The 20,273-nt window shown below is 38.3% G+C and overlaps 1 protein-coding gene across 1 annotated transcript in view; it reads right to left on the bottom strand.

Annotated features, from left to right (window-relative positions):
• Nucleotides 1-2,609: 2,609 nt before the first annotated feature.
• Nucleotides 2,610-20,273, bottom strand: part of LOC308221585 (cytosolic phospholipase A2 epsilon-like) — a gene marked incomplete at both ends in the record, with an annotated part of 30,167 nt that continues 12,503 nt past the window's right edge. The window contains 15 exons of the mRNA XM_080618720.1: nucleotides 2,610-2,818; nucleotides 3,673-3,859; nucleotides 4,852-5,021; nucleotides 5,464-5,655; nucleotides 6,473-6,580; nucleotides 6,810-6,947; nucleotides 7,663-7,777; nucleotides 8,426-8,648; nucleotides 9,837-9,973; nucleotides 11,749-11,884; nucleotides 13,469-13,506; nucleotides 14,256-14,345; nucleotides 14,503-14,645; nucleotides 15,921-15,984; nucleotides 16,533-16,575. Coding sequence (XP_080474846.1) covers nucleotides 2,610-2,818; nucleotides 3,673-3,859; nucleotides 4,852-5,021; nucleotides 5,464-5,655; nucleotides 6,473-6,580; nucleotides 6,810-6,947; nucleotides 7,663-7,777; nucleotides 8,426-8,648; nucleotides 9,837-9,973; nucleotides 11,749-11,884; nucleotides 13,469-13,506; nucleotides 14,256-14,345; nucleotides 14,503-14,645; nucleotides 15,921-15,984; nucleotides 16,533-16,575 — 1,993 coding nt within the window. The remainder of the gene's footprint in view (nucleotides 2,819-3,672; nucleotides 3,860-4,851; nucleotides 5,022-5,463; nucleotides 5,656-6,472; nucleotides 6,581-6,809; nucleotides 6,948-7,662; nucleotides 7,778-8,425; nucleotides 8,649-9,836; nucleotides 9,974-11,748; nucleotides 11,885-13,468; nucleotides 13,507-14,255; nucleotides 14,346-14,502; nucleotides 14,646-15,920; nucleotides 15,985-16,532; nucleotides 16,576-20,273) is intronic.

Here is a 20,273-nt window from a genome sequence, read left to right as displayed (position 1 = left end):
AGTGAGCAACAAGGATTTCTTTGGCGAAGGACATCCAAACAAACTGATGTGCGTACAAAAAACTTTCTGTAGCCTATTATTGTCCATAGGAAACAGATGGATCTTTGTTTAAAGGCACATCTGAAAGATTGTTTCTTAATCCCCATCTCACCTTCATTTTGCTCAATACAGGCAGTAAGCTTTCAGCCAAGCAGCTATTGCAGTGACATATAATGCATGAAAGAAACAATACCTAAATCACCTGTTGAAACTATGACTTTCCCTTGTAAAGGCAAAGGTTTAAAGGCTCACTCACTTCTTAAAAAGATTTGTCACTTTTTGCATCTGAATTAAGGTGCTTCAGTGAATGATCTCCAAGAAGATACATTTGGGATGGTGAAACTTATGTTGAAATTAGTGTTGAAATTCATGTTAATTATTTATGTTCTCACGTATTCTTCATGTCCTCACATTTATAAGGCTTTGCTGTGCAGAGCACTGCACATCATATGAGGCGGTCACTGTTTCAGTGAGGAAGTACATAACACCAGGAAAAAATAGGAGTGTTTTTCTGGTTAAAAAAAAATAATCCTTGCTATTATGAAATTTAAGAGAAAAACCAAATTCAAAATAATCTCATTTCACTTTGCAATGAGTAGAGACCTGATTGATAGAGGTTTCACAGACATGATAGAGTTCAAATTGCATAAAACATTTGACATTTTAAGACACTCTAACATAAGAACTAGATGCAACAAATGTCACCCAGACAAACTTTAAACACATTAAGAATGGATAACTACCAGATCACAAAAAGCAGTAGTCAAGGAAGGTAACTCCAAAGAAAAATACTGCTAGAAAGATTGCAAACAGCTCAGTTATAAGCATATTGCATGGTTTTATCAATGATCTTGAAAGTCTTAAAAAAAGAAAAACTGAAAACCACTATTTGTGCCCTGATTCAAAAAAAGGAAATTGAAATATTGGGGATGCTACAGCAAAGAGCTGCAGAACAATCTTGATAATAGGTGTAACTCCCTCAGAGAGGGAAAGGCACGTTTTGCATCAGCCAACAGGACACAATGCAGAGATAACCCAAGGCTGACTTGGGATGCAGCACACGTATGTCAGTAGAGTAGTTAGTCATGGGTAGAAGATGGGCTAATTAGCCCCGATGAAAACCAGGGTTAATCAGGCTTAGGCTGTGTCACGTACCTATCTGGCTTTTTTCTGTCCAGTTGTTGAGTAAGTTTCCCCTGTTAAACAGACCAAAACTTCTTCCATCCCACCCTGTTTCATTCGCAGCAAAAATGTCTTAGGAACCATGCTAGTAACAACAGAGATATCTCTGGAAAAGACCGGAGGAGATCCCATGAGCTGATGTCCTAAACCATAGTTACAGCTGCCTCACATATGGAGAGCTAACAATCTAGCTTTAAACATGCAATACTGCACGTGAAAAAAGGGTTACATGTGCCCTTTCAAGTGTTTCAGGTACATGAACAAAATGAACATGCTCATAGGTGAAAAATATGGCCCACTCCTCCTCTTCCACCATCTGAATTGGTCTACGATGCACCATCAGCTGTTTTTTTCCATAGGAGAGACTCATTTTCTCCCATCCATTCCCTAGAACTTTATTCCATAGAAACAAACTTGTCACTTCTGAGCATAATCAAGATACCTCTGAACTGAACACCCATTCTTTCCAGTGACTCATTTTGAAGTTCATTGCATCAGTCAGAGCTTTTTATTATCAAATACTCCTAAGCATTTTCTGAGCTGCTGTGACCAGTCTCCTCACATATCATATACTACTTCCCATCTTATGAAACACTGGGGGAAATAGCAAGGCCATCTTCCAGGAACAGTCAAGGCAGGGGAAGATGAGTGGGACAGGACAGTCAGCAGCAGCTCCAAGAGAATATGAAAGCAGGACAACATGACAACTACTTAGGCTGAGTATAGGTGGTTCTGTGAGTAGCAGCTCAGAGGACTCATTTGACCATCTGAAACAAAGATGGCTAAATTCAGAGGTATTTTTTATTGATGGTGAAAACCGTATAGACTTTTACAACACTGATAGTAACTTAACAAACATATTTTCAAAGTTTCATGAAGAAAGCCAGTTAAATAAAAACCTCATAAGTGGACAGACACTTTAATCAGCAATAACAACCTTCAATAATTAGGACAGGCAAGACCAGCACAATGAATCAGCTATCTACCAGAGAAATTCCAGTTCAATGGATTGCTGTTCTGCCAGACAGAAATAAAACATTAAAATGTGAATCAAAGCAGCATTTATATGTTCTACATATTTCATTGTCTTAACACAATGCTGTTTTAATTTATAAGGAATACATATTTATCAATTGGTAATGTAGCACGGTAGCAAAACAAAACATGAATCTGTTGCTTTGAAGTTTGTTTTGGATTAAAGCACTGGTAAATTCCAATCTGCTCATCTGAACAGTCATGTAAATAAGATGAATTGGAGTCCAGCACATCCTCAGGATGATGTGATATCTACTGCAGGTATCACTGGCAAGCATCAAACATCTCGATCTTACCAGATAATAGAAAACCCAAGAAATATCACATGGAGGTTTGAAGCTAGTGGGCAGTGACTAATAATTCTGTTGTTTCCTTCGTGCCACTGCCAAGCGCAAGGCTTGAATAATCAACTGCTCATTATTCAGGACGTTGTAATCAGTCAGTTTCACTAGTTTGTCAAAATTCTCTTCACTGAAGCACACCTCCCTTGTAGTAAATGGGGAAAGGATGGTGGAAACATCAACTTTTCCTTCAGCCATCTCTTCAGGACTCCTTTCCACACCTGAGGGACAAACAATAAGAGATGCACCAATAAGGTTTTATTGCAGTAAATGGCTCATAATAGTAATTTAAGTCATTATAGAAAGAAAAGGGAGATTTGGAGGGAAAGATACAATTTGCCAGAGGGACATCTGTACCACCGTATTCTCCAGCCTCTGGATCAAGCCTCTGTCCAAAAATGATGTAAACCCAAGCAGCTGGGAATGACAACAACGTTTATTATCAGCAGCAGTGCTTGTAGACCACTCCTTGGACAACATAAATTCTTAGTTACCCAAACTTGAAAAGTACAATCAAAAGGAAAGAAAGATAGTCTTGTACTGGATGAAAAAACTACCATCTCACTGAAAGTTCAGGAGGAATTATGGCATTCAGAGGATGTAGTTCATATTAAAACCAAAGATCTCTGTTCACTCAGTCCTCAGTTTGGGAGTTTACTTTCAAATATGTCAACAAAACCCAGATGAATGCACTACCACCAAAATGTCCAGAAGGTTTTGCCTCTTCTTTGTTTGGAAGCATTGATGCATAACAAGTCCATGTCTGTAGAGTAGAAGAGCTCGTGTTGAGGACCTACCACTCATGTTGCTTGTATTTTGTGAGTTACACTTCCATACTATCTCTAATAAGTCCTGTGGAGTATATGCCTACTTTCATCTCAAATGTATTGGGAGAGCTTCTGGAATTCTCACAGTTCAGACGTACTGACACAGATCAGAGGTGTTTTTATCAGTGATGAGATTCATAATACCAGCATTGGAAAGAAGGTCGGGGATGACAGTGAGACGTTAGATATGAAATGGATACACTAGGCAAGCGACTTTAAATTAAAACTACTAGCCAGAGATGACTCACCAGGAGCTTTATATTTCTTGAAGGTGTCATTCACCAGGGGGAAAAAAAGCACTGTTGGAGCTTGTGGACTGTCAGCATCTTCAAACACATAGCACTCCTTCAAATTTTCCCTGTCTTCTTCACTTATCTCAATTTTGGGAAATGGAATTCCTTGCCCTGAGATGTACTTTGCAATCTGATCCAGAGGCTGGATAAATGAATAAAATAAATAAATTTAACACAAAGAATCAAAACTCAAAAATGTCAAGAGACCTGGATTTTTTAAACTCCAGCAGCTAACATGAATATTCTAAGGTTTAAATCTTCGTTTGGGAAGATATCAATTTTCAAGTGGAAACAGCCATAGTTATGCTAGACATTGCAATTTATCTTATTTTCTGCATTGATTTAGGCAAAAGAAGAAAATAATCACTTTTTTTGAGCTTGCAAGTTGAGCCAAAAGCCACAGGACTGATCTTACTATTCTAATGAAACAGGTTCAGAGGGAGAAGGCAAAGAAACTACAAGAATGGAGAAGGAAGACATCAGTTCAGATTATTCTGTATCGTCTTGACTTCTATTTACCACTTTCCCAATCTTTCTGTCCTCTGCAGTTTGTGATGTTTGACAATGACTCCCTATTCGCAAATACATTTATCAATGTACCTTATTATATATACCTTATCATGTACTTCATGAAAGAAAAACATTTTTAACAGCTATATTTACTTTAAGCCTATGTTTATTTTATATTATTCTCATTATATATGCAACACTAATATTATTTTTCTTTATGAATCAGGTCAAGCATCAGCCCAGATGACAACTAAAGAGGCCCAGAGACACATAGGTTTTCCCATTTATTATGTTGAAATACTGTGAGGACTTTCCATTGCCTCTGTAACTTGCTCAGTTCAAGGATAACCAAAATCAGTATCAGAGCTCAGTTAGCTCTTTAAAAACTCTTAGATCCACTGCAGTGAAGATCTTGATGATTTTGAAATGCCTGTATCCAATACAGTCTTCTAATAACCTCCTTCGCTACTGAGAAATACATCACCTAATAATCTAAATAACAAAGCAGATGATAATAATCATATAATTCCTACTGTGGTACAAAAAGCTAGTTGGTTTAACTGATGAGTGCTAGAGACCAAAAGACCATGGGAAAAACATCCCAGATGCCATGACTTATCTTACCAGTGTCTGGGACCCTCCACTGTAATTTAAATGCAGGAGGACATCCACCTCCCTCTTCGATCTCAAAAGTGGTGGGTAGCTTGTGTTGATGAAAAAACCAGTGTCAACCAGGGAGAGCTCATCATCTGCTGTTTCCATCAGTTTATTTGGGAAGGAGTCTATCACTGTGTCTGCAACACAAATATTTGTCATTATAACAAATAAAAAACTACAATTGACTGCTCTGCAGAAAGGTACTGAGGGAAGAATGGAGAATTTCTTCCCCCCATTTTCCCCGCCTTCCTTTGACTGCCTAGCAGCACTGATTTACAGGAGTGACGCACTACAGCTTTTTCTGTCATTCTTTCCTGGACACTCCAAGCAGCTTTGGCTGAGCTCACCCTGCCCACTGAAACACAATGCCCAGACAACCAAAATCAATTTCACTCCTCAATCCCACCCCCAAAAATAAAATTATGTTCAAATCTGGCTTCCATGTCTTCCATTTGTGAAAGGGAGAAGTAGGATTTCAGAAGTCAGTCTTCTCTCTTCCTTCTTGTTGGAAATACTACAGGAATTCCCAAATCTAAACCTCTCCAAAATTTTACTAAAAACCAGGCTGTGTTACTGTGCCTTTCCATGTAGAAAATCCTTCACTCTCCAGGTACTTGCTATGCATCTGTAAGCCTCTGATAAAATTGGGATACTGTGCAATGGTTGGGCGTCCTGTTAAGACATCTCGCAAAGCCGAGGAGAGGGTGCTTGAGGGAGTGAATAGACATGTGTCTACCTCATAGGGATTCATGGACAGAAAGGGTTCCTCCTCTGAAAGAAGGAAAAAAGTTGTTCTGAGTTAGAACAGAAATTATTAGTATTTTTAAAAATGGAGTAACTAATAACCACAGTTGTCACCATCCACCACCCCACAGGTAAATCAAACATTGCTGTAAGCCTTTAAGGTCTATGCTACTAAATAAAACTCAGTGTTATGCAGTGAATTAAATGACAACTACCTGCAAGCAACAAGCTGCCAGGAGGGAAATACCACCTCCCACTGTAGGCTTCCTCAAATGATGCCCACCTCTATTGCAGTGTGTGGTGGAGGGCAGAGCCAAGTCCCAAACATACAGGATAACACTGGCCGTTGAGCAGGACACCTTCAGAATGCATGTGAGTATCACCCAGCTGCAAATATTAGCTAAGTTAGGAGGCCAGCCACTCCAGGCTCCCTGTGCAATTAACAGCAAGAGTCAGCTTTCTCCAAAAGCAGTTTAGGGGAGAAAAAAGCCCTCCACAAGAGCCATTTTCTCTGCTGGCAGTGTTAGCGGCCAAGAAGTACAATATTCTAACTTAACAATCTAAAGCTGTGTTCTTAATACAACATGATTTTTACATGTCTTCTGGAGACTCTTTTTGTGCCTGTTGGCCTTCAGAAAAAGGCACAGATTTGCCAAAGTAGCACAGTTTAGTTCTAAATCAGGCAGAAAATTTTCTTAGCTGACATCTCTGCTTTGCTTTCCTCATTTCTTTCTCTGACTTCAACAGCATATCTTCAGGCATTAGACCTCTGCATAGAAGGTGCAATACATATAACATGCAATACATACTGGTAGTTAAAAAAAAAAATGTTCCAAAATCTCACCAATATCTTTTACTCTGTCTCTGGTCCATCTAGACCAGAAGTCCTCTGAATCAGTAGCCAAATTCCAGACATACATCGCATCTATGGAAAATATACTACTCCACATGCCTATAATGTGAAAGAGAGAATAGAAACTGATTGGTGGAGTAGTCTTGGATGAATTTTAGTTGGTACGTACCTTGGATACTTGGATACCCCTTGGATACTTCCTTTCTGTCTGTCTGTATATCTTTGTAGGCATACTGCCTAAGTATGTCCTTGCTAATGTACAAACCATGTGATCACTCACACCAGCTACCACTCAAGTAGGCCACCTTTCCCTCTAGGTGATAGTCACCTTGCATATAGCAGATCCGAGTCTCTGGGAGCCTCTTCACCATCCTTCCCATAAAAAATTCACTTCCAAAGTGTTCTGCAGGAATAGATGCTCCATATTTCAGGAGACTGACTTCATAAGGAGTGAACTCCAGCCACTCTATGGCAACAAACAGCCAGATCATGAAAAGGCAATAATATGTTAACTATTGCTAAACAGAAGACTATTAGAGAGTAGAAACAAATAATGAGACAGACGTTGGGTAGTTCATGACATGCTGTTTATCAGCTATAGCTATATCTATATTGCCTGCAGTACTAATGCCATAAGATCCTTTCACATCAAGGCGGGGTGGTCCCAGGCTGTGATACAGCAATCTCCAGCAGAAGAGCCCTGGTTTGAATGAAACCATAAGTATTCCCTGCAGTTAATCTTATGCAAAAGTATGTATTGCTCATGTATAACTTGTTCTTTTTAGGGCACCAGTGACACCAGCATTCGCTTGGCGTGGCTCATATTAAGCAAATACTGTGAAAATTAATATTACAGGAAATAGTGATTTTCCTGACACTAGACCCAAAAATTCCAAGTTTTCCCTTTTAATTTTTCAAAATAAAACCACATGGAACTGTCATACAAATTAGTTTCATTACAAGTTTTTTGTGACCAGGATAAATTGTGAATTTGGCATCTTCCATATTATAACTATATTTTTTTTTATATAGTCACTATTATCTGACATTTTTAAAGGGTTTGTTTTTTTCAGTTAGAATGAAAGGTCTATTATATTATTAAAGCTGATTACATGCATTCAGTCTTAGTTCAGATTCCTTAAATTATAAAGTTGCTAAGAAATCTAAATCACAACCATTACCTCTGAATGCCTGAGCACTATAGTTGGACTTGAGGTTGATGGCCACATAGACGGGCAACGGGTTCTGGCCATTATCCACTGCCTGCCGTTGGTCTGATAGTCTATGCTCATCTTTCTGGTTTTGATTAAAAATGGTTAATGGAATGAGGTGAAAAACAATTTGCACTTGAAATAACATAATGTGAATAATCAGGTTTATCTAGGTTTTCCTGCCCATTCTCAGCTCACTGGATTGTTCAGAAATATCTGCCCTAGGATATTCCAAACTTGGCAAGTATCCCAAAAGAAGCTACACCCTATATGGATTCTTGGATTTTGAGATATGCAGAGAGGTTGACTGTAAATTGAGCAAAGGAAAAAAAACATTCCCAGGGAGAAATATGTGGCTAAGTGAAAGGTAAGGGAATTTCCTTGGCTGAACTTTCGTGAACAGAATAGATCATATTTTAAGATGCTCACAAGCAGATGAAAAATACACTCTATTGCACATGACAATTTTAAACTTCCTTCAATAAACATAAACCAGAAGGAAACTACTTGAGTTATACTATTTTTGTAGTACCACTGCAGTGCCATGACTATTTCAGTTCAAAGTCAGCCTCACTTTACAGCAAGAGTAGTATTTTAATAATGATCTGAGTACACAGAACTTAATTGACCACTAGACTATATTTGCATCAGCAGTACTGAATGGCATCCAGGATTTATTTTCCTTTATAGCTATAGAAGATCTCCAGGTTCCTGGAAAAAAAAAGAGTAATACCTTGTCATGTAGCATGGATTCAATGACTAGCCCCCAAAGGTCAATGAAAGAAGTGCTATGTCCTTCTTTAGCCCTTTCCATTAGGTCGTTATAATAGTACTTCAGACAATCCAAACTAAAACAGCAGATCTTGGATTTGGTTACTTGCTTGCGAGCTTCCTTGATTGCATCCTCCAGATATTTTTGTGACCAATTAGCATCTTCATACAAGTTTGCCATTGTCCTGAAGAAGCATTAGGAAAAAATAATGAAAGAGTAGTAATGCTGTGGTTTGGCTTCAGAGAACCTTTGTGCAGCCTGTTTTCCTGTTTCTTAGTTCTTCTGGGGTTAGCAACTAAAATTTAAACACACCTAAAATACTTACATCAAGAGCAAACAAAACCTCCAAGCACTCCTGGGTTTGATAATAAAAGTTTACATGGACTCAAAAATTATCTGAGAAATTCAAAGGATTTTAAAAAAAAAAATAGCACCTGAGGCTATTAAATACAAAGACTCCACAAGTCCTCAGAAAATCCATCTCTTTGAAGGGGGGAAGTATTCTGGGGAGCAGTCACTACTAGTTTGCTCTCATCCTACGCTTGTTCTGAAATACCTTCTAATGTCTTCTGCCAGAGAGAGAGCTGGACATGTCCTGGTATGGCCATTTTTATTATCTCCTTGAAATCGTTACACAAACAGGCACACTCAGATTTCCACATGCATACAGAGAAGTTAAAAGAGTTTTGGCAAATGCTTAGACAAACCTGCCATGAAGGTTTGGAATTACATAAAAAGACTGACACAGAATTCAGTGCAAAAAAACTCCCCACTTCCAAACAGGTGTAGAGGAGTGGACCTACCTAGAACCCATTTGATTAAATAGTTTAGTATTTGTATCATCTAGTGTATGCCCACTGGGAGAGAAGAGCACTTTATATTGACCAACCATAGCTGCAGTCTCTCCAGGGTCAGTAACTTGGTGTCATTTGTTGGACTGTCTGTGACAGTATTAATTCCACTAGCCCCAAATACATCTTTACCAGAAGGAGATGCACTCTAAATCCAAAATGGAAGTGAGAATAAGCATCAAATGGCAGGCATAAATTCTTCTTCTCATCTTTCTTCAATTTCCAGTCTAAAGATGAATTTAGTCTAAGATATAATTGATAAAATATGAATAGGGAATAGAGCATTTACATGAAAATATCAGTCATAAACTGTCAATGTAGTAAAAAAAGCAGCTGATGAATGTGACAATTAATATCTTATTTTGTGTGTTTAGTTTCTATGCTCTAGGTGGAGACAGGGGAGATTGTGGGGAACATGGAAATACTGTTGCTTTACTAAGTGCCATATAAGCTGATGATGTTGTACAAACAGTCAAAGGTACTGAGAGTACAAACATAAACCTTGTTTGGGTCATTCTTACCATGTGGTACCTGATAAACCACCGATGTAAGAAACGCAGTCCAACAGATTGAGTTTCTGGAGACCCAGCAGGCTGCCGTACATTGCCGTCAGGGATCTGGTCCCTCCACCAGTAGTCGTGATGGCCACAACTGGCACCTGTACAACACAGTAAGGCAGAAGGAGTGAAGGGTTGCATGTATTAGTGACCAGCAACCCTTCTTGCTGCAGAAATCGGATAACAGGTTACAGGCATTGGTACAAGCAGTGACATTACTTCATGCAAAAAGGATGTGATTGTTGCACAAGGCTTCTGTTGCCACCACCTGACTGATGGGAGAGGGAAGTCTTGTGTCTTACTCTTACCCACTCAGGTCGGGTGGGTGGGAGGCTGTTTACTTAATAGATAATTGGAAACCAACCTCATCACCCTGGAATTCTTCTCAAAGTGTATTATTAGAAGCTGTCATAGAAAATACAGGATTTACCATGCCGGAGCAGATTAGGGATCCATGATTCTGCCTCTAACAACGACCAGTGTCTCAAAAGAATGCACAGTACCCTGTAATCAGCCAGACCCCACAATAGCCAAAGCCTTCCTGGCCTCAGGCCACTAATTACTTTATGTCCTGAAGCACAATCAGCAATAGGGCTTCCCAGACTCCAAGGTCCAAGTGTGATTGAAGAGACAGACAATTCTTCTCTTAATCTTTCCCCAATCTAGTACACCCTTTGCTTCCGTTAGCATCTTGAGTTGTGTAGATGTTTACATGCCCTATGGAAAACGGCTATTTATACCTATCAAGTATTAGTTTCTAATTTTACAAATTAGAATAATAAACTAAAATAATTTCAAAAAGTTGCATTTTGGTTTTTACATTTTCTAACCTTTTTCATTATGAAATGAAATTCTAATGTTAGCTTATCCTTTTTATTTCCAGTTCAAATAGAAGTCAAAAAGAAAGAGGGTATTTTTTTTTCTTCTCAATTTTGAAGTTAAACACTTGAATAGGAGATCCAGATTAATTAAACCTTTTGAAAAAAGAGTTTTGGTCTTGTCATTTTGCTATTACCACCTCAACCATTTTTCTATGGGTCAAAACCTCAGACAGCCATGTGAAAATGTTCTTCCCAGCATTCTTGAAAATCTGATTTCCTGTATTATTCTCTGGTGTGAAATCCAAAATAAGATTATTTTAAAATCTTTATCCTATCCACAGCACTATTCCTTTTCATTTTCAGCTGCATCATTTTTGCTGTTGGGATGTCTGTACAACTTTTAAAAACCCAGCTATGCATAAGCACTTACAAAGCTTATGGTTGAATTATAGGGGCAGAAGTAGGGGCTACAGTGATAAAGCTACACTTTGAATCAACTATTTTGTGTATACAATTCAACAATGCTGTGAGATTCACTCTTCTTTCTCATCTTAACAGTTTTATTCTAGTCAGTTTTCCCAACAAAACACCTTTTCTGCTGCAGAAACTACCCAAAGTATTTTTATTCAGATATCTGCGTGAAATTTTTTGTTTTCTCCCCTGCAAATGCTTTGCAAATGCTTTATAAATGCCAAGACTTGCACCTTGTCTCATCTTGTTACTGAGCTCAGGCACACTATTCCCCAGGCAACAATCCTAGTTGTTCCATGTTTGCCCACTATAAATTTTCTTCCTGAGACCCATGGGCAGTTTCAGGAATGGGTTGAATTAAGGGCCTGTTCAGAAGTTTTGAGGCTACAAAGGCATATACCCTGCCTTCCCTGCTCTGCTGCATGAACTAGCTACTGCTTCTCTTGTTCATCTCTTGCTCTAGGTGGCCAGGCCTGCCCCAAGAACATCAGGGTTAATTAAGCTGGTTTTATTTGTGGTTTTGATTTGTAGGCCAGGCCCCCAATCCTATAGAGGAGTTGCTACCAGGGACTGTATTGGCTTGCCTCATGCTCCTTCAGGTCCTCCTCTAAATGAAGAATCTTTTTCAGGGCAGCAGCAACATATTTCTTCCTCTTCCGCAGGAAGTCCTGCTCTTCCATGCACAGGCCAAACCCCAAGCGCACATCCAGGTCTCCAGAGCTGGAATAGGCAATGGAACAAGTCAATGCATGTCATTTATAGCTGCTTTCAAGACCTGTAGGGCAGGTAGTCAATGAATTTCACAAATCATCTGTAAACCATACTGTATATTGATCAAGGAACAGAAGAAAAAGGAGGATTTCTATTGCCAGCAAGGAGCAATAGTGAGGATGAAGAAGAGTTTCCAAGGTGCGTTAGATTTCTTGTGAACATAGGCACAAATACAAGACACACAAGGCATGGAAAGATAACCAAAAGGGGTAATTGCAGTAATTATTTTTTCTATATCCGTTCCATGTCACTGTGACATTCTGGAAAACTCAAGTGATAACAGTATGTAAAGTGAAGGTCTAATGAGTTGTGTGATGGCGTTTGAACTGCAGAGCAAGGCATCACCCTTGCTCAGCCTCTGTCCTGTGAAAGCCTTTCACCTGTGTGCTGAACAGATTTCTAGATAAGCATTTACAAGCTTAATCCTGCAAATATATAAGAATAGTCATTATTTTTTCCACATAGGCAGCCACACTGAATTTTATCCCTTTAGAAATGTGAGGCACAATCCAAAAATTATGCTGAAAAATAAGCTACAAAAGCAATAAAATGGCAGCTACTGTTTTGTACCTTCAACATAAATGCACATGTTACTGAAAAGGGCACTCAATACTGACCAAATCTGCTGAGTCACATCACCCTCTGGTGGCTGCAGGATCTATCCTGAACCTTACTTTCATCAATATTTTACAAACCTGAATGTTTCAAGGGTTAATGTTAGTAACTTCGGTTTTCCAGCAAATTTGGTACATCATAGTGTAATTTTGAAAGTAGAAAAACGTCAACTGATTGACCTTATAAAACAAGCACCTTTTTTAGCTACAGATTAAAATTTCTCTTGCTCCTTCTGTAAGTCTGTCCATCAGATTTACATTTGAGTATTTTGTTATGGGCTGGGATTGAACAGGTAGCTCTTCTTACGCTCTGAATTTCATCTACACAAACTGCTTACGTGCTCTGAAAATCCACCTTGCTTCCCTTCTTTATATCACCTAGTAGTAGGGGTGCTATGGACTGTTTTTAGCCACACTATAAAACTTTGTCTTCGATTTTACCTATCACTTCTGCAATTCTGTCCTTGTGAGTTGGCAGAGGTGCCAAGCCAGGTCTAAGGTCTCAGCTCCCATCCTGCTCAGTGAAGCAGGAGAAAGGGGCAGACGCCAGGCTGCCCTATGTTTGGTTTGTGACTTTGCAAAGTTAGGGTAGAGTTTATTGCAGTCATAATGCAGATTTAGCTATTGGCATAAATGGACAACAAAACTTATATGTGAGTAGTGCAGTTTTACTCATGTCTAAGAATAGTAGTCATAAAATAGACTAATTTAGTCTGAAGAAACCTACCAAGGCTCATAAGCTCATACTGAACTGCATGATCCTGTAACTGCAGTAGACTTGCACTTACCTCAGGCACCACGTGAGTACAGGGCAAAGCACTCACGGGGCATGTGTTCTCCTCTCCACCTATCATAGAAAAAAACCTAGATAACTAGTTTACAGTAATCCTGGATGGTAGGAAAAAAGAAGCTATCTTACCATTTTCTTGCTGTCAAGCACAAGTGAAAAGAATGATCCTAGAAGTCCAGAAAATAAAGCTAATTACTACCAAGTTTTAAAACATTTCTTTCCTCATGTTCAGGCAATGTTCATTCAGTAAGAGAGGAAGTCCTCAAATACTAATTCATATGGCTGTAGACTTTATTTTGGTACAATTCACCAAATTCCCACTCCCTGCTCTGGAATCAAATTCTCTCTTATCTAACAAGACCCTATGTTTGGGGCAGTTAGTGTACCACAAGCTTGCGTGTTACACCAGTTATAATGTTCACATTTAAAATGAGCAACAAGAATGAGACAAGTTACATTATTAAAAAAGAAATATATATAGTTACAAACAAAAGCACTCTCAGTAATTTTGAAGTCATGATCAGAATTAAGTTTATATTCTGGATATTATTATCATTATTATTACTACTTCTAATACTACTACTACTACTACTAGCCATTCTGGAATTACCCCAATATCCTAAAAGACATTTCTGTGAATAATGTGAATAATGTGTGAATAATGGACAGTTCTGCTTCTTGAAACCACTTGATTCTGATCTTGAGATGCAGGTTTGCAATGATTTTCATATTATTCTGATTACTGTTAACACCTCCTTCCTATAAAGTGAATAGGACAGTGTTAATTTTTTTAACACTATCAATAAATAGCTGCTGATGCTTTACACAGTGATTTTGTTAATCTGGTAACTTATTTCTAGGACAATAAAATATTTAAACAACAAAATATTTATTTCAAAAGGTTCACAGCACTCACCTCTTCTACTGTTATTTCTTTCTGCAAAGGGAGTGAATTCAAAGGGAAAGAAAGGACCCCAGATTTCTCCGTTTCATTTTTATCTGCCAGCTGAAATAGTGTAAAAAGTGGTAGGGATGCACACATGAAATGTTTGTCATCTCTAGAACTTACTCTATTAAGAGGGCTAGTTCATTTCACTGGTTACTTCATTTCTTCTTCTGATTTCATTAAGGTTACTGATGACATATAGGAGGGGAATGTTTACCTCTTCTGGTAATATGATATCCAGTCTCGTCTGGTCATTTATGATGCAGTGAAATACGATGATGTTAAGGCTGATTTCAGAGTCTAGCAAAATCTTTTGGCTTCCTTCATGGGATCCTTTCACTATAAATGTAAGCTCCTGGTCTAAACACAGTAATGGGGGAGGGTGAGGAAGGAGGGAGAGAGAGAATTTTTACTATTCCAAGAAAACAGACATAAGTAACAAAATCCACTTCTACTCTGAACACTTTCTGTCTGATTTTCCTGACACCACGGTAATTAAATAGAATTCAGTGGCTGAAACAGATATAAAACATCAGTTTAAAGGCATTTTGGTTTATTCAAGTTGAACAAGACAGTCATTTAGTTGATGTCAGTCTGTTCTGGTTTGTCATGTACATTTTATTATAAGTTACAATAGTCATAGCATCATAGAATCATTAGGGTTGGAAAGGACTTTAAGATCTAGTCAAGTGATTCAAACCCAAAAATCAAGCAGTCTACCTGACATGTACCCTCATTGTCGCTAAAACTGAAACCATCTGTCAACCCAAAGGCTGTGTTCCTGGCACAGAAAAGGCTTGACATTTACAGAGAGATTGTATGCTGTTCTCTTGCAAGATGAAGGTCAAGGGGCATATAACTTTAGGTCACTAACCTTTCCTCCACATGTTACATTTCTGTCTGAGGCTTCCTTTAATGTAACTCAGCCATTGCTACCATTTTCGCTATAAAGGTCAATTTTCATTTCATTAATTATCTCAAAGCAGCCATAAGTTTTTTGAGATTTGCCCCATAAGCAGCTTTACACAAGTTACTGTTTATTTGAATTACTTAACTTAAAGACTAGTGAAGAGTCCCAGTATATTTATTAGAGATATATCTTACAGCAAAGTCCTGATTTGTTGGTGGCTTCTATTTTGTGCAAACCCCTTTGATACATTTTTACATTCAACTTAAGAGCTTAAATTTACCATTGTTGCTCAACAACAACAACAACAACAAAAATCTCTTTCATAACCTTGAATGTGCAGAAATTTTGTACATATTCAAACCCAAATTAAACATACAGATAAGATTTCCACATATTAATTGTAACATAATATTAAAGATCAAACTTGGTTAAAAATTTTCATTTTGAATGAGCAATTAACAAAGAGAAATGAGAATTTTTCCCAAGTGTTCAATTCTAGTATAAATGGCTCTATATTTGCATCAAGTGAAGATTTGGCTTGAAACGAAATACTTGACTAACATGAATTTTGACAGATACAATCTCTCTGCAAGGTGAAGTTTCACCATGGTGAAACTGAGTGTTACGTGACACAGCTAAAGTAATAGATTATTAATTTTTCAACATCTGTTGTAACAACTGAACCATGACACAAAAACAATAGGTTAATGAAGCAATAACCTCACTTGTGGATTGCTGCTTCAGCTTCTTTGTATCCACTCTAACCTCCAAACAGGAAACCTCACGTGCCTGGAACAAGAGAAGATAAATGATGATTGAGAGAAGAGCAAATACGATTGCAAGTGATTCATACTGTTCTTAACCAAACCCTCTAGTTCATCAGTGAGCAACACAATTATTATCTATCACTATGTGTTCAGATAACAAAGGCAACAGTGACAAGACATTTTGCAAAGTTTGAAAGTAAAGAGGAACAAACAACTCATGAGCTGCTTGAAGTTGGAAATACAGATAAAAAAAGATGATACCTATTCAAAATAATAGGCGTATTGACATATGGGACTATTCTTGTGAGCATGTTATCATTTCTTCATTAAACCCCTGATAGTTATGGGTGTAATAAGAAAATAATGCGTAGAAAATTCAAGTTTATAGAAGAAAGTAGGCGGCACATGTATGCTGACATCAGCCTCATAATATGCTAACAACAGATCCTTTTTCTCAGTAGGACTGTGGCTGCTAGTACTGGCTTTGGGACACAGCACAGAGTTTCCAGAGTTAAAAATATGAGCAGTTTTTATGCAGGCAAGAAAAAGATTGTAAAAAATATACATTACCACTAGTACTCCATTAGTAATAATGGCATCAGGATAGTCCGGACTGAAAAACAAAATGGAAAATGTAATGTCATGGGTTGGACAATTCAGATACATATTTAAGTCTATGAGCTAATATATTAATCATTTTCCCCCATCAACTTCAACATTTCTGACTAACATTTTCACTCAAAAATACTTCAAGACTTTTAGCAAGCATACTTTTGACGACAAGAAGAGTTGCATGTTTTTCCACCCACCCATGACAGAATATGCAGCTGGGCTTTAACTCCCGTGGGGTTTTTTTGCTTTAGTAAACCATATAATATATTCTGATATGTGACATAGTGAGTTTGAGGAGAGCTGGAGACTATTACATCCATCTTGATTGTTTTGATCATTACATAGTTTTACACTTGTATGTGCAAAAGTTTTCCACTTATCCATCTGGGGACAGAAGTGGGTTCATACACTGCAGACACCAATTTCTATATTCTTAAGTATTTTTCCCCTCAGAAAAATCAGGCAATTTCTCATTAAGGATCTCTCATACCATACTATTTTATTGAAATGCAGCTGTAAATTCATACAGTACCTCAAAAAAACCCGAAACAGATTAGTCCAAAGGGAATATATATACATACATAAAATTATAAGGATTGAGCAGCAGCTCCTCAACCTGCTGCAGATACTATGAGCTGTTTATTCAGACCTTACAAGCTATGGATTATAGACTCTGTAGCTACATATAGTTATATAGTTGAAATATGTGTTTCATCTCAGCTGAAATGAGGCAATACCCTTCCTTTAAAATCAGATGAATGACACTGTTATCCATTTTAAGGGAAGTTTTATCACCTCTGTTAGATTTCAGTATAAACACAAATGAAAATAGCTTTATAAAATTCTCATGACAAAGAATTCTACAGAAATTTCAAAGCTCACAAACCATTTAAATTTTCATTTCCAAATCAGTATTTTCCTTTAAGAAAAAGATATGGATTGACTAAATACAGTGCAAAACAGACAAGAAAAACTTTCAAGTAAAAGAAAGCAAACAAAACAAACATGCAAAGAAATGTGCTTATATACCATTCAAGTTTTCTTTCAGACAAAAAATTTTGCACTTCATTGCTATTTTGTAGTCAAATAGTTGTAATGTTACATGACATATGGTGTCACTGTCCTCAAATACTTTATTAAAAAATTAATGAAAGCACAGAAACAGCATGGTGGATATTAAAAGATAGCAGCCTGCATAGCCTGGTAAAATGAAGATGCAAAGACAGGAAATGTCTCTTGACGGAGGTAAATACCCAGTAGAGTGTATTATTATTTGATGTATTGATATCAGCAAAGTATAAAGTTCTGATACTTAAGAGGTCCAGGGCATGACCTTCAAACAGGAGGAACTGACACAGTTGGACAGAATAGCTTGGAAGGCTCCTGGGAAGAACCAGGACAACAGAGGTATTAAGCACCAGTGGCTGAGATGTTCCTTTTGGCCATCTGTGGTCACTGCTGTAAGGAAGCCCAGATGCTGTCTCTTTCTGGTTACTCTCCACATGGCACTTGCAAAATTTATATCTTGAATTTCAAGGCTTCTGCTGGTTACAGCATAAGGAGGATGTTTTAAAAAGAGCAAAAGCACTGACCTTGTTCTGAAGCTTTGAAATTAGCTATGGCTAGAAACACAACTAAGCTGCGTGCAGAAGAGCTCTCACTATTCAGATTGGCAGGGGCCTTTGCATTTTGCCTATCTTTAGCACACAGAACATCCACTTCTCAGGACTTAGCTAGTAATTTCCCTGACAACCAACCTGCTATTAGACAGCCCTTATTACACATGCTAACATTCCTGTCCTCTCCTCCGTCACGGTTTGTGATTTGTGGCCTTTTTTAATGCAGACCTCAGTTTTGCTGTGAGAATTGAGAGCATATTATAGCCTGTGGCCAAGGAAGCCAGGAACTGAGACCCTGGGCATCTTTCTTCACTAAAAGTCTATGGAAGAGGTGCCTAAGACTGCAGCAGACTTTGTGAGTCAGGGGATCACTTCTCATCACTTGGTATTCATTAAACTGTTACCCCTTTTTCTGATCCTGGTTGACTTACAACAATATGGGCAATATTGCAGGGGACGTTACGGTTACATGGATTCTTAGATTACAGTTCACGTTTACAGTAGACTACTACGCTTGGGGGATCATCTTTCTCAACTTAAAACTTTTGCCTTCAGTACTCTTTGAGGCCCTGTGGCTTCTTGCCACAAACACAAATGTGAACAGTACATTTGGCCCCCAATGGGTGGAGACTCAGCAATGCCTAAACCAAATGGCTAGTGTGATCTGCTGGTCCCCCCACACATGGGGAAATTTCTAAAAATAACACAGTAGAACTATAGAAAGAAAAAAAGACTTTTATTTTCTAAAAATTATGCTTTTGGCATATTTTAATAATATTTAACTTCTATACAACTTTTTGTACACCTATTTACATTTATTTGTAATAAGTGGGCTTTGTTTTAAGCATCATCTTTCACATTTGAAATACAAGAAAAGGGAGGGGGAGGCGAGATGAAAAGTTGTGTTAAAGTAGTCCTTCATTCTTCTAAGAGATGTTTTAGATGCAATTCCTCAACTTGGGACGTCTGAAAGATAGAAAGAGGCCGAAAAGATCAGCAAATGCAGCAAATACCCTGAGGCCCTCAGATCTCTCCTTGGAAACTCAAAGTACCTTTTAGTTCAGTAGAAGACTCTTTGGGGCCCCTCAACATCAGGCGTGGACTTCAGTAGAAGTCAGAGGGGAGGGGGATATTGAGTGAGCGAAGCCACCTGGTCAAGCGGGATCCTGTCTCTGTAGCAACTTGTGGAGGCTCATGCAGATTCTGGACCCTATCAGTAGAAACACAAGGGAGAAAGCCCACATTACCATTGATAATCATCAGAAAATTACACAGAAAGTACTAAAGTACTCAAATCAGCAACCTGTGTACAACAACCTTACCTTTTCTGTCACTGCTGCTCGAGGGCAGCAGCTCTCATGCCAGCTGGGCTCATGTTATGGGCCCATAAAACATTGAGCAGGCGTTTGCAATCACTTGGCTTGGTTGCTGGTGAAAAGGCACTTGGAGGAAGGACCATGCCTTCCTGTCTGTGTTGTTAGGGATCAAACATCTGGCTTTCAATGCCTGCCATGTCTAGCGGCAAAAAGATAAGCATTTGCAGGTACTGCAGGAGTGGTGCAAGACTGAGGCAGAACAAGAGGGGTTTTTGCGGTTGTGGAAACCAAAATACCAAAACAAAGGCTTTCTTCCATTTTACATAAAAGATAATGAGAATGAAGGCAGGAACCAATTTCATACAGCCCACCAGGGTATTGTGAGGGAATTTTCACAATGTTCTTTGATAAAAGTAACACAAAACCCAATTCTTGCAGTGACATCAACGGGAAGACAAAAATAGGAGTCACAAAACCACTACTGTAGGTGAAACCTAGAAAACTTTCTTGGACTGGGGTCACACTTCATGTGTGATATTGTTTATCTGAAATGCTGGAAAGAAAGAACAGGCTAATGTAGTAAATTTTGCAGTTGATAAAGTCTGGAATGAAGATGGAAAAGGAGTGAAAAACTACTTCAGATAGTCTCAGAAAAAATGTGCTGATGGGAATGATTACTAATTTCAGAGACAAACTGCCGTATTTACCTCCAAAAAAGTATATTTTCATTGCTCCCATCACAATATCAGATTTGTAGAAACTGT

This window comes from Psittacula echo, assembly GCF_963264785.1.
Source record: "Psittacula echo genome assembly, chromosome: 5".
NCBI lineage: Eukaryota > Metazoa > Chordata > Aves > Psittaciformes > Psittacidae > Psittacula > Psittacula echo.
Note: the sequence above shows the minus strand (reverse complement) of the source record. Positions and strands in the feature narration are given on the sequence as shown.